We start from the raw sequence: 11,872 nt of genomic DNA, 5'->3' as shown, positions 1-11,872 counted from the left end.
GATTAGCCATGAAAGGGTAGCGGTTGTACACCAATTACCATGTTTCTCTTTTATTAGTGTAGATGTTACTTTGAATTTATATTAGTTCACACAAACACTCCATCCATGCTTTTGTTCCGGCCCTCCGGTCCAGTTTAAGAACCCATTGTGGCCCTCGAGTCAAAAAGTTTGCCCACCCCTGTTCCAAAGTCTAAAGTACTTGTGTCACGAGTCAAGGGCAGCCCCGTACATTGAGAGCAATCTTGTTTGTTTATTTTTTAAGATGATAGTGGTAATGGCCGACTGTGACTGGTTCATTCTAAGGACCATGAGAATATTATTCATATCCAGTCACCTGTTCCGTTTCAACCCTATCCAGATTGGCAAGGGAGACTCATGCTTCCTTCTCTGTCTGTCTATCTTTCTTGAGCTCCCTTTTGTGGGATCTGCTATAGGACTCTTGTTAGAGCGTTACAGAGAAATCGCAAGGACTTTAAAGAGAGGCCCCTCTAACAATTGACACAGTAATGTCAAGGTATTTTCAGGCTTCTTTGTAAAATGATTATTGGTGGAGCAGAGAAGCTTCTGAGATGTTATCAAGTACATGCAGTCTGATGCTGGATAGCAGCCAGGTCTCTTCTTGAATTGTTAAGAGATGTCCTAATGTAATTAAACACACACACACACACACACACACAAAATGAAAAATCAGCCACACAACCAACAGCCCAGGACTGAAAGCTGACGGTGACACCAAGACTGGAACTCAAGCACTTACAGAAAATGCAGTGGCTGGAGGAGTCAACTGCTCGCTGTGGTCTCCTTAATTTGTATCAGGAGCAATTTTATTTGTATCTGTTTTTAATGCAGTTTCCGCAGATATTACCACTTCTTCAGGGAAACTCATAAACTATGATTCTCTTTAGCTAGGGGAGGGGAAAGGGGGGGCACACCAAACAGATTCAGGCTGTTTTTTCAATGCGTTTGTTTAGGCAGTTCTTTATTGTCCTCCCATGGGCTGTTCTAGGCAATGAGGGAAAAAGGTATTTAGGCAGTTAATGTGAATGGTGCTGTGCACCCAGGTGAGAGGAATCACAGACAGAAACATTCCAGGCTGTTGGGTGAAGAATTATTTGCATATTTAAGGTGTATTTTTCCACCCAATAACTCTGAGTGATTTCAGTTGGCTCACCCTTTGTGCACAGAGACCCATAGTCCTCCACAGTTGTTAATTTTCATTTTTAAATAATTTGATATCTGTCAAGATCTATATATATCACATTCCAGGAGCCACTGCCACTGTAGGCACAGTACAGTGTGTTCCCCTAGGCCACCCATCCCAGGGCTACTGGCCCAGCAGTAGGGATCTTCTTGAGGGTTAATCTCCATTCCTTGTGGGAAACGTCTCTGTAAATTCCCTGAGGGGCCTGTATGATGTGTTCTTCACTCCTCTTCATAACTCAGTGTCCACACTACAAAGTACCTGTATGGAAACATCCCATTACATTCAGTGTAGCCCCTCCCATGTGCCTGTGAGTGTGCACAGGACAAGCAGCTCTAATGTATACATGCAATGTAGTGAGCTGTTTGCACACCTATATTGCATAGTCAGTGTGTGGATATAAACTGTTGAACATGAAGATGGCTCCCACCCCCAACAGTTTCATAATAGTTATGTTTGTTTGTGGAAACCACACTTCCTTACTGGGTCTGACTTCTTACATGGAGTTAATGTTTGTACAATTAAAGGAAAACCTCCACCCTCTGCAGTGGTCTCTGAAGGCTTCCAGAGGTCCTGATGCCTCTTCCCAAGGCATCTGACCATCGCTACTATATGATCTGCCCATTGCCCAACCCAGTGCCCACACTGACCCAGTTGGCATCTCCTTCCAGTTCTTGTCGGGAGTGGACGCCTGGTGCAAGATGTGCAGTGAAGGTGGCCTGCCATCCGAGATGCAGGACCTGGAGCTGGCGATTCACCACCACCAGTCTTTGTATGAGCAGGTGACGCAGGCCTACACAGAGGTGAGAACCCAGCAGGACACCCAAGGGTCCTGACTGTGTGTGTATGGGGGGTGGGGGTGGCGACAGCACCGGCCTGTGCACTGTGGAATATCCTAGGTTGGACTAAGAAGAAGAGAGGCCATTTTCCTCTCTTTGGAGACTCTTTATGATCTTTGGTCTATGAATGATGGTGTCTCCAGCCAGGAAGCAGAGAAAATGGGGCCATCAGCAGGGATCATCTGGGTGCATGTGTGTGTGCGCACACACCCACACACAGCACTGAGGCTGAGGAACCCAGGAGCACGGATGGTGTGGCCACAATCTTAGGGTCTTTCCTTTACTCTGCATATTCTGGAAAGATGGGGATGTCACCACTTTCAGGAGAAAATAAATGGTTGTATAGGAGGAGAGCAAAAGAAGGATCAATATAGAAGAAAGAAATTGACAAGGAAAGAAAGAAGACAGAAGAGAGAAATGATGATGATGAAGATAGAACTGATAGCCAATCCCAGGTGCTGGGCCCCAGTCTAAGTGCCCTGCGTGTGTTAACTCATTTAATCCTCACCACAACCCTAGGTATGCACCATCACTCTCCCTACGAGTTCCTGAGGCAAGGAAACTGATAACTTTTCTCTGGTCACACATCTAGAAGTTTGGAAGCAGGTAGAGGAAGGTGAAGAAGAAAGAGGGGGAGAGGTTTATGATGTCAATATATACTCAGCTTCATTTCTGAACAGTTCTGCTGCCTGACCTGTCAGTGAGTTAGTTGAAGTATGTATCAGGTACTGTGTGCCAGGCACTGCTCCAGGTGCTAGGGAGGCGGGCAGTCTCTGCCCTCATGGAGTGAAAATTCAAGGGAGAGAGAGAGACTGATTCAGGAGTTTCACAGACACTGGGTGCTGCCCTGCAACTCCTCTCCCCCAGACTCCCAGGTGCTCCGTCCTCCCCAGGCGGCGGGCTGGGCACCATGGCAGCGCTGGCTGGCCCGCTCCTTGATTGTCATCAGTCTGGGTAGGATTAGCCACCAATTCTGTCTGTGCCCTGTCTGCCACTCCACTCCCTTGACATGACCCTCTTCCCTTCCTGCAGGTCAGCCAGGATGGCAAGGCCCTGCTGGATGTGCTGCAGCGTCCCCTGAGCCCCGGGAACTCTGAGTCCCTCACGGCCACAGCCAACTACTCCAAGGCAGTGCACCAGGTGCTGGACGTGGTGCACGAGGTGCTGCACCACCAGCGGCGCCTCGAGAGCATCTGGCAGCACCGCAAGGTGCGGCTGCACCAGCGGCTGCAGCTCTGCGTCTTCCAGCAGGACGTCCAGCAGGTAACAGGTCCCTGTACCCGGCACCCCTCCCCCCCAGGCCGGCAGACGGCTGAGTCCCTGATCTGGGTGGTCAGGCCTGGGATCATCTGATTTATGAAGAGAAGAGGGCAATTCTGCCCCAGCTGCACCCCCCATGACTCCCCCCCCCCGCAAAAAAAAACCCATCTGGACTTGTTAATTGCATGCTTCTCAACCAAGCAGCCCTATAAACTGGGCCTTCTCACCCTGAGGTTCTGAGAAGGGAGGCAGCTTGAGGAATAGCAATTCCATGCAGTTATATGGCATAGTTTTCTTTGAGGAGAGCTTGACTCTCACTCAGGCATGAGCTGTCTGCACAATTCAAAGGCCTGGGGTTATCTGAGCATTGTCAGGGTGGGACCCCACATAAAATGAATTCATTTCTTTATTATGGATGCAGGCGGCCTGCTAGAGTGGAGGTTTGGGGTGGGATACAGGTCCTTCAGGGGATTCTTTGGCAAGATTAGACTTGGGAAGCCAGATTTAAAGCATGAGCTGTTGATGACTGTATGTCCCATAATGAGAGGTTGTTTCTAGCTTAACCTGTCTTTTTGCATTATTATACCAGTCATGGCTTTTTCCTTTACCACAAATAATAAAGATATGGTCATGTTTCTGACTTTAAAAGGACAGCCTTGCCACAAATGTCCTTTTGGATGAAATCACCCATTCTTCTCCCCTCATACTTTCTCTCTCTGTCTCCCTGGGGACTCCTGGGCTTTGCTCTGAGGACTGATACATTGGGTGGGGGAGCTGGTTGGGAGCTGAGGACTGGATGGAGGCCCAGCATTATCTCCCTGCTGGTTCACTGTGAGTGGCAGGGGTGGGGGCACTCATATTATTAGATCTTTATGGAACCACCACATAATCTCAAGATTGTACATATAAAATGATGTTTCACTTCCCTTCCATACCTTCTACAGTATTGACCATGCGTAATCCAAAAATGTATCAAAACATGCAGGGGGGTGGCAAAAGTAGGTTTACAGTTGTGAGTACACAAAACAGAATTTATTCTTGTGTCATTATTGATTATCGTATTATTTTCACCATGAACAGCTGTAAACCTACTTTTGCCCCACCCTGTACATGGAAAATGGAGATCCAACTGGACGTGTCTTTGGAAGCTGAGTCCTTTCACTGCTGTTGTTGGGGGCCTGCCGGTGGGTGTCCTGCGATAGAGGCCGCGTGGAGGGAGAGCAGGGCATCCTGCACTGGCTGGGACCTGCTCTGGGTGCGGAGTCACTGTGCAGTGAGTCCCAGAAGTAACCAGGCCTTCAGGAGTGTCCCCCATTTGGGGGCTGCCCTAACCTCCTGGCAGCACCCCTTCCTCAACGGGGGCAGTGATTGAGTCATTAGAGGCAACACCTGAGCCTCAGGAGAGACGGCACCACTGATGTGCCGGCCCAGCTCTGAAACTGTGGGGCCCGCTGGGAATGGAGAAGCAAGGGGCTCAGTGGCCTGCTCCTGCCATTGGGAGCTATCCAGAGAAAGGCATCATCCCTGAGCACAGGAGGGCACAGGGTCCGTGACTGAGACAGGGAGGTGCCAGGCTCTGGGCGTTACTAGTTCAGTGGACTCTGAGTGACTCGTGGAGATCACCAGGTCCATGGATTGTGCAGCTCTCTTGGTGTGCTCTTTGCCCTCCTTCTGTTTTCATGGCTGTTGTCCTAGGATGGGCATTGGAAAGGGGCTGAGGGGCTGCGAGAAGGGTGGGCAAAGACCTCCCCACCAAGAAGGCAGCATCCAGACCTGGATTATCTGGGAGCTGTTAGACTTTCCTGTGGCCACCATGGCATCTGCACTAAAGCCGGGAAGAAGTGTATTAAACTATACCTGTGGCTGTTCTATATCACGCTCTTAAAAAATGAGAGCATTTCTGGAAGTGAAACTCCATTAATTCATCTCTACTGTACAAATCACATTGTTGGCACCGAGGAAGAGCAAGCGAAAGATTTCAAGGTGACCCATGGGAATGGAATTCCCCAGGCTGGTTCATTCCATTGTCCTTCTCAGGTTAGGAGAATATCACCTCTGGGAACATCACTTCACTCACCCATGGTCCCCCTCACTCTTTCTCATCATGTATCTGACATTGGGACAGATGCACAAGAAAAATGTGCAAGACAAGGGCTACCAAACCTGGCAATGATCTCAAATGCTTACCTGATACCCCAACAACCATTAGTGCCCGGCAGGGTGTCTGAGCTGGTGTTGCAGAAAGTGCTGGACATAATGCAGTAATGGTTAGAGTGACCCAGAATTTCTATAGAGTTATTGTTTTTTTATATATTTTATATATTATATAAAACTTTATATATTTTATATCTTTATTATATAAATCCTATATACTTACCAATTTTGCATGTTTCATCTCTTCTATGCCAGTATTTTTGTGAGAGTAGAAACCCTGGCTTCTTCCTCTCTGTGCCCCAAACAGCTCTTGGCTGTGTCTGGCATGAAGCTGGGGTTCTCTTTACTTTTTCTCCCATGAGCTGAAATGATTGTTTGGGGACCCAGTTTCTGCTTCTGTGAAACGAACCCTCCCTTTGAACCCATTTAGTAGTTGTGGGTAGATGGCTGGAGTCTGCCTGCAGGTGTTGTGATGTGGAGGTATCGAGGGTTCCAGGTACTTACAGCCCAGGCGGAGGACACGGAGACACCCTCAGTGCCCATCAGTTACTCAGCAGCTTGAGCCTCTGCAGTTGGCCCAGCCCTTTGCTAGGTTATATGGCAAGATGCCCGGCATAAGACACGCACATTTGAAAATGTAAAGGACAGGCTACGAAAGCATGCCAGTCAGCGTGCAGGGCAATAGAGTATTGATGGAACCGTTATAGGCAGTGGCGTGAGAGTTGGTGTCTTGAAGGAGGAGAGAATTGTTTGAACCATGTAGTCTGGATCTCAGACTCGTGAGCCCATTTGGAGTCCAGAGGTATTTTCTCAGCAGCCTACATGGGAACCTGTGAGCGAGACTCAGTGGCTGGGGCAATACAGAACCGCAGATTATTGGTTACTCAGCAAGCACGGGCTGTGGAGTCAGGCAGCCTGGTTTCAGTCCTGCTCTGACCGATCTTGGCTGTGTGACCTTGGCAGGTGGTTTCACCTGTGGTACTTCAGTTGCTTCATCTCTAAGGTAGGAACAATTACAGCGCCCATCTCATCAGACTGAATGATATACGAGTACAGGGCTTAGCACTGCGCCTGCCTAACGTAGTAAATCCTCCACATCCTCTTTGAATGGTACTCGGGCGCCCCCTGGTGCTTGTGCTGTTGGGGACCCCTGATTCTCCTGTTTCTACAACAGCAACTGCTTCGTGGGTCTGCTGAGTTCGGTTTCACTCAGTGATAAATCTCAGAGCTGTCGAGGACCTGGAAGAGCGTCCAGTCTAACCTACTCTATGGTGGAGGAAATGGAGGCCCAGAGATGTAAAGTAACTTGGCCATAACCACACAGCCAGTTAATGATAGTGCTGGGACTAGAAGCTAGGTCTCCTGGCTCCCAGTCCCGGAGCCCTGCAGAAAAGCCACATTGCTCCACTGCTCTCTCTCGCTTTCCCCTAGCCTCTGTAGTTTCCCATGGATGTAAAGGACTTCTTCCAAGCCCAGATAGGTCTGACTCTGTGGTGAGAAGAAGAAGGAGTAGCTAGATTCTTGATCTTTCTGGTAGATGCAAATTCTATCCCATTATTTTGTAGCCAGAGCAACCATTTTGACCACTCTCTGCAGGCCATCTTGTTCAGCTTCTCCTTTTCTTCTCTCTCCATTTTGTGCAATAAGAAATTATAAAGTGTTTTGGAACACCTGCTCTGTGCAAGACCCCATGCTAGGAGTTGGAGGTTTCTGGCCTGAGAGAAGACATGTACACCTAAGGTCCTGTGAATGACACACAGCTGTCTAGGTTCAGCGCCAAAGAAGCAAAACAACAATAGTCTGGTGGAGTCAAAGCAGGGAAAGCTCCCTGTGGTTGGGCTGGATTTGCACTGGTGCTTGGAGCTCTAAGCAGAGGAGATGGGGGAAGGCCAGGAGGCAGAGAGTTAAGTGAGAGCCAGGGGACTGGGAAGAGGAAGTCTAACTGGGTGCCTGCTCCTGGCAGTAAAACTGAGAGGTAAGGCTGGGAGGCTTAGGAGTGGTCTCAGTGGTGTGTGTGGGACAGTGACATGTTTGAAGCTCCAATACCATCCTTTAAAAATAATGCCTGCCCGGCCAGTGTGGCTCAGTTGGTTGAGCATTGTCCTGTGCACTGAAGGGTTGCCGGTTCGATTCCTGGTCAGGGCACATGCCTGGGTTGCAGTTTGATCCCTGGTTGGGGAGTGTTTGGAAGGCAACCGGTTGATGTTTCTTCCATAGATGTTTCTCTCCCTTTCTCTAAGCATGTTCTTGGGTAAGGATTTAAAATCATCATCATCATCATCATCATCATCATCATCATCTTTTGCTTTTAAGCAGTCCAATCAGGTGAGCTAGTGAGGGGCAGTAATGGCAGAATTTATCCGGCTCAGTGACTTTCCATTCTGAATGAATATATTAACATTAAAATTCGTTGTATTACAAATGAATCTTACCTGTTTCTATCAGTTTTTCTGGAGCCTCATATAGAAAATTACAGCTTTTACTGTGTTCGCTCTTGCTTGCCTAAGAATGTATAAAAAGGATTTGAGAGTAATTTTTTTTTAACTCCAGATATCCAATCTTTTACCAGCTACTGACTATAGCCCCTTAATCATACTAGACCAGCATGGGCATGGTGTAATCCAATTGACAGCTTTGCATAATAAAAGATGAGTGCTTTGGGTTGCACACAGAATGAAATGACCAGAATGATGATTGATCTAGAAATTAACTCTTCCTGTGAGAAGGAAGTATTAGAGCATCTAAAAATGAAAATGCTCAGAGCATTAGTCTCAGATGGATGGGGGGACACACGCAAGGAGGAGCCATTTGAACTTTGAACTGGTGACTTACTGGGTTGGGGACGTCAAAGAGATGGTTGGATTTCAGCCCCGAGATTTTGTTACTAGGATTAAGTGTTTATACAAGTTTTATTGTTCAAAGCTCAGGATTCATCATCTTTATGAGTAAATATGATTGAGCATCTAATCCCTTCACGTGCCTTTTCTTATTTAATCTTCCAACAGTGTAAGCCAGGTAATAACTTGGTCCTCATTTTACTGAGGCTTAGCAAGGACAAGTAAACTTGCCTTTACTTTAGCAGAGCAAGAACTCAAACGTCCACCTAACCACGAGGTCTGTGCTCTTAGCTTCTCTCTATGCCCTGGGCACTCTGCTAGGTGATGGGAATGCAGAGAGGCACAGCCCCTGCCCTTTAGATTTATAATTTAGTGCTGGAATGTCATTGCTCAGAGGACCCTGGTGGGTTACTTGGTCCCAAAGGTTATATAGCCTCTGACATCTGAGAGTCAGACTCAAAGTGCCTGTCCAGTAAGACCTGCACAGTCATACTCATACCAAACACTCTTTTCCATATGTCCACTCATTATAAAATGCCTTCTACAGTTATTTATCTTACACAAGTTTCCCTAAAACAGACACTACCCATTCTCATCTGTTTTTCACAATCATAATTATTTTAACTCCTCATTGCTGACACTTTTCTTTGTAGTATATAGCTTGAATAATATCCATTTTTCCATGGTAGTATTCAGCAGTATTAAAATTCTCAATTAAGTTTTTGATAGTGATAAACCAATCATTCAAATACATTCAAGTAGCTAATATGTAATTCCTTGGGCAGCGTGAATGCCCAGGAAGAGCAGGGGTAAGGCTCAGCTGAATTGGGGAGGTAGGAAGGGGAGAAAAGGAGGGCTCACTTGTCAGCAGTGCTTGCTGATTGGAGTGAAGATAAGGAAACTTTCCCATCTGCCTCTTTGGTGTTCCTGATTTTAGAGGGAGCACCCTGCCCCTCTCCCTCGAGGAGGCTGGTATTGGAGGCTCTATTCCAGTCCTCTCCATTATCCCTCAGCTAGAATCAGCAGGGCAGGAATGAGCTGCAGAGGCTTGCCTCTGACATTCTCAGCCCCTCCTGCCTGGGAATCTCATGGACTCCTAGTACCCCTCCCCACTCTACACCCCCACCCGCTCCCCTCGGCCCTGCTTCCTGCCTTCCTCTCTTCACTTCCCATCATGGCCTGCATCCTTTGACTTCCTGAATGCAAACTCTATTCTGACTGAAGGGTGCTCCTTCCATGATGAGCACCTTCCGAGGAGCACCTGCTGCCTCCATCAGGCAGGGTAGGGAGGCAGATACAGCCTGGGAGGCAATGAGAGGAAGTCCCTTCCTAGGAGTTACTGAGCCTGAGGGCTTTCTTGATCCATGGTAATTTTAAACACCTTTAATGTCCTCAATTCCTATTATGTTAACAAATGACAAGACAGTCACCACCCAGGGTCACTTCTTTAAAAAATAAATAAATATATATATATGGCTAATATGCAGAGTGTCCCCGCTGGAGTTCGATTGGGAGTTCGATCACTCGCTCTGACATGCGCTGACCACCAGGGGGTGGTGTGGAATGAAGGAAGGCGCTGGCCAGCAGCTGGCAGTCAGAGAAGGGAGGCCCTGGCCAGCAGCCAGAAGGCCCCAATCAGCCCTGATTGCTGGCCAGGCCTAGGAACCCTACCCATGCACGAATTTCATGCACCGGGCCTTTAGTGTGTATAGATATAGATATAGATATAGATATAGATATAGATATAGATATAGACTTTTTATTGATTTCAGAGAAGGAGAGATAGAAACATCAATGATGAGAGAGAACCATTGATCAGCTGCCTCCTGCATGCCTCTTACTGGGGATTAAGTCCACAACTCAGGCATATGCCTGTGACCTCCTGGTTCATAGGTCGACGCTCAACCACTTAGCCACACTGACTGGGGGGGGGGGGGGGGGGCGGTCACTTCTTTTTGATAACCCCTATGCTCAGCCTGGTCACCATGCAATTTCTGGAACCTTGAATACCAGGCTAAAGGATAAAAGTCTCAAACTTTATGACTAGTGGGAAACTATTGAAAGATTTTGAGCAGAGGAAATAGGTGAAGGTGTGAGGTATTTTGGTGCCAGAGGGGGAATAGGTTGGAGTGGGAAGATCCTGGGAGCCACGATCCTGGTGTGGCCACAGAGCATGAACTCAGTTGGTGAGGCAAGATTAGGTTTGGGAGCATTTATGGAAAAAAATCACTGGAAATGGTTGTCCATTTTGTTATAGAAAACAACGGAGGTGTTAAGTGTGAATATGAAACTATCTTTTTCAAAATGTGATTGGATCCCTGGCATTAAAATATCTGGCCAGAGTGGGGACTTGTTAAAAACACACATTATCTGGCCCTATTTCATACTTTTTGATTCAGAATCTGTGGGGAAGATGGTGCCTCTTTTTAAAAAACAAAGCAAAACACACACACAAAATAACACTCAGGGATTCTTCAGCATTCTAAAGTTTGAGAGCCTCAGACTTAAGAAGTGATGAAAAGTAGGGGGACACCATAAACAGGCTCCAAGGCACCAGTGAGGAAGTTCTCCCAGGGAGGTGCCAAGGACAAGACAAGTTCTAGTCACCCCAGCTCCACTGTGTTGGGAAGAGTCAGGAGTGGGATGGCGGGGAGTAGAGGGGCCCAAGGGTGGGATGCAGCTAAAACTTTGGGTCTTCTGGTCTCTTAGCCAGCGTGTACTCAGCGTGGCATCTGTCAGGCAACGGGACCACAGTTCACAGTGAAAGGAGAGTCTATACACCTGCTAACGAGTTTCAGCTGAGCCCTCTCAGAAAAATGATGGCTTCTCTCACCATAGCAGGACATTTATTTTGATCATACTTGTTCCAAAGAGGGGACAGAAAATGAATTACTGGTAATTGGGCATTTCGAGTGGCGCCTGCCGGCTCTCCGGTGGCAGTGGCAGTGTGAGCTGTTCCCCTCCAGGACTAATGCTCAGTGTGCTGTGGGAAGAGACAGCATAATGACTTGATGGACTGCCCTGGGTGCTCTTATACATCGTGTGAGCCTGACCCTTTAACAGAACAAAGTGAGTGTAAGACACCTGATGGTGTGTAAACTCTCCTCCATTGGCCTCCGGAAAAATGGCTTTCTAAACAACAGAAGCTCCAACAGGAAGGAGCTGCGAGGGAGGAGTCCTTCCATTTATGTAAAACAAGGAAACGGCTTGTTGTTTTACCATAGATCAAATAATGGCACAAATTTAGTAATCGATTTCAAATAAGTTGATTGATCAGAGAGCCAGATGAGGGAATCAGAGAGTTGGGATTCTGATTCCACAATTGTTTGCAAAACATTTCCATGTCCTTTTATGGTTTCTGCCCTTCATCACACAGGAAGTTTTCAGATCAGATTGGTTGATTTCATTCACTCCTTTACTCAGCAAACTCTCTCTGAGAACATAGTGGTGACCCAAACAAAGCCCTGCCCACGTGGGCCTTACACAGGAGGTAGAGAGAAAACACCACCACAGACAAACATGTAATAGGACGTATAGTGACAGCCAGTGCAGCAGAGAACTGGCTGGATAGCCATGGGGTG

General features: G+C 47.5%; 1 protein-coding gene across 1 annotated transcript in view; it reads left to right on the top strand.

The window, feature by feature from the left end:
- The window catches only part of LOC102442254 (kalirin RhoGEF kinase), a 279,390-nt gene that overhangs the window by 93,432 nt on the left and 174,086 nt on the right, over window positions 1–11,872 (top strand). The window contains exons 8-9 of the mRNA XM_023757300.1: window positions 1,873–2,004; window positions 3,073–3,303. Coding sequence (XP_023613068.1) covers window positions 1,873–2,004; window positions 3,073–3,303 — 363 coding nt within the window. The remainder of the gene's footprint in view (window positions 1–1,872; window positions 2,005–3,072; window positions 3,304–11,872) is intronic.

Source organism: Myotis lucifugus, unplaced genomic scaffold, assembly GCF_000147115.1.
Source record: "Myotis lucifugus unplaced genomic scaffold, Myoluc2.0 scaffold_105, whole genome shotgun sequence".
Classification (NCBI taxonomy): Eukaryota; Metazoa; Chordata; class Mammalia; order Chiroptera; family Vespertilionidae; genus Myotis; species Myotis lucifugus.
This window is presented reverse-complemented; position numbering and strand designations above follow the sequence as displayed.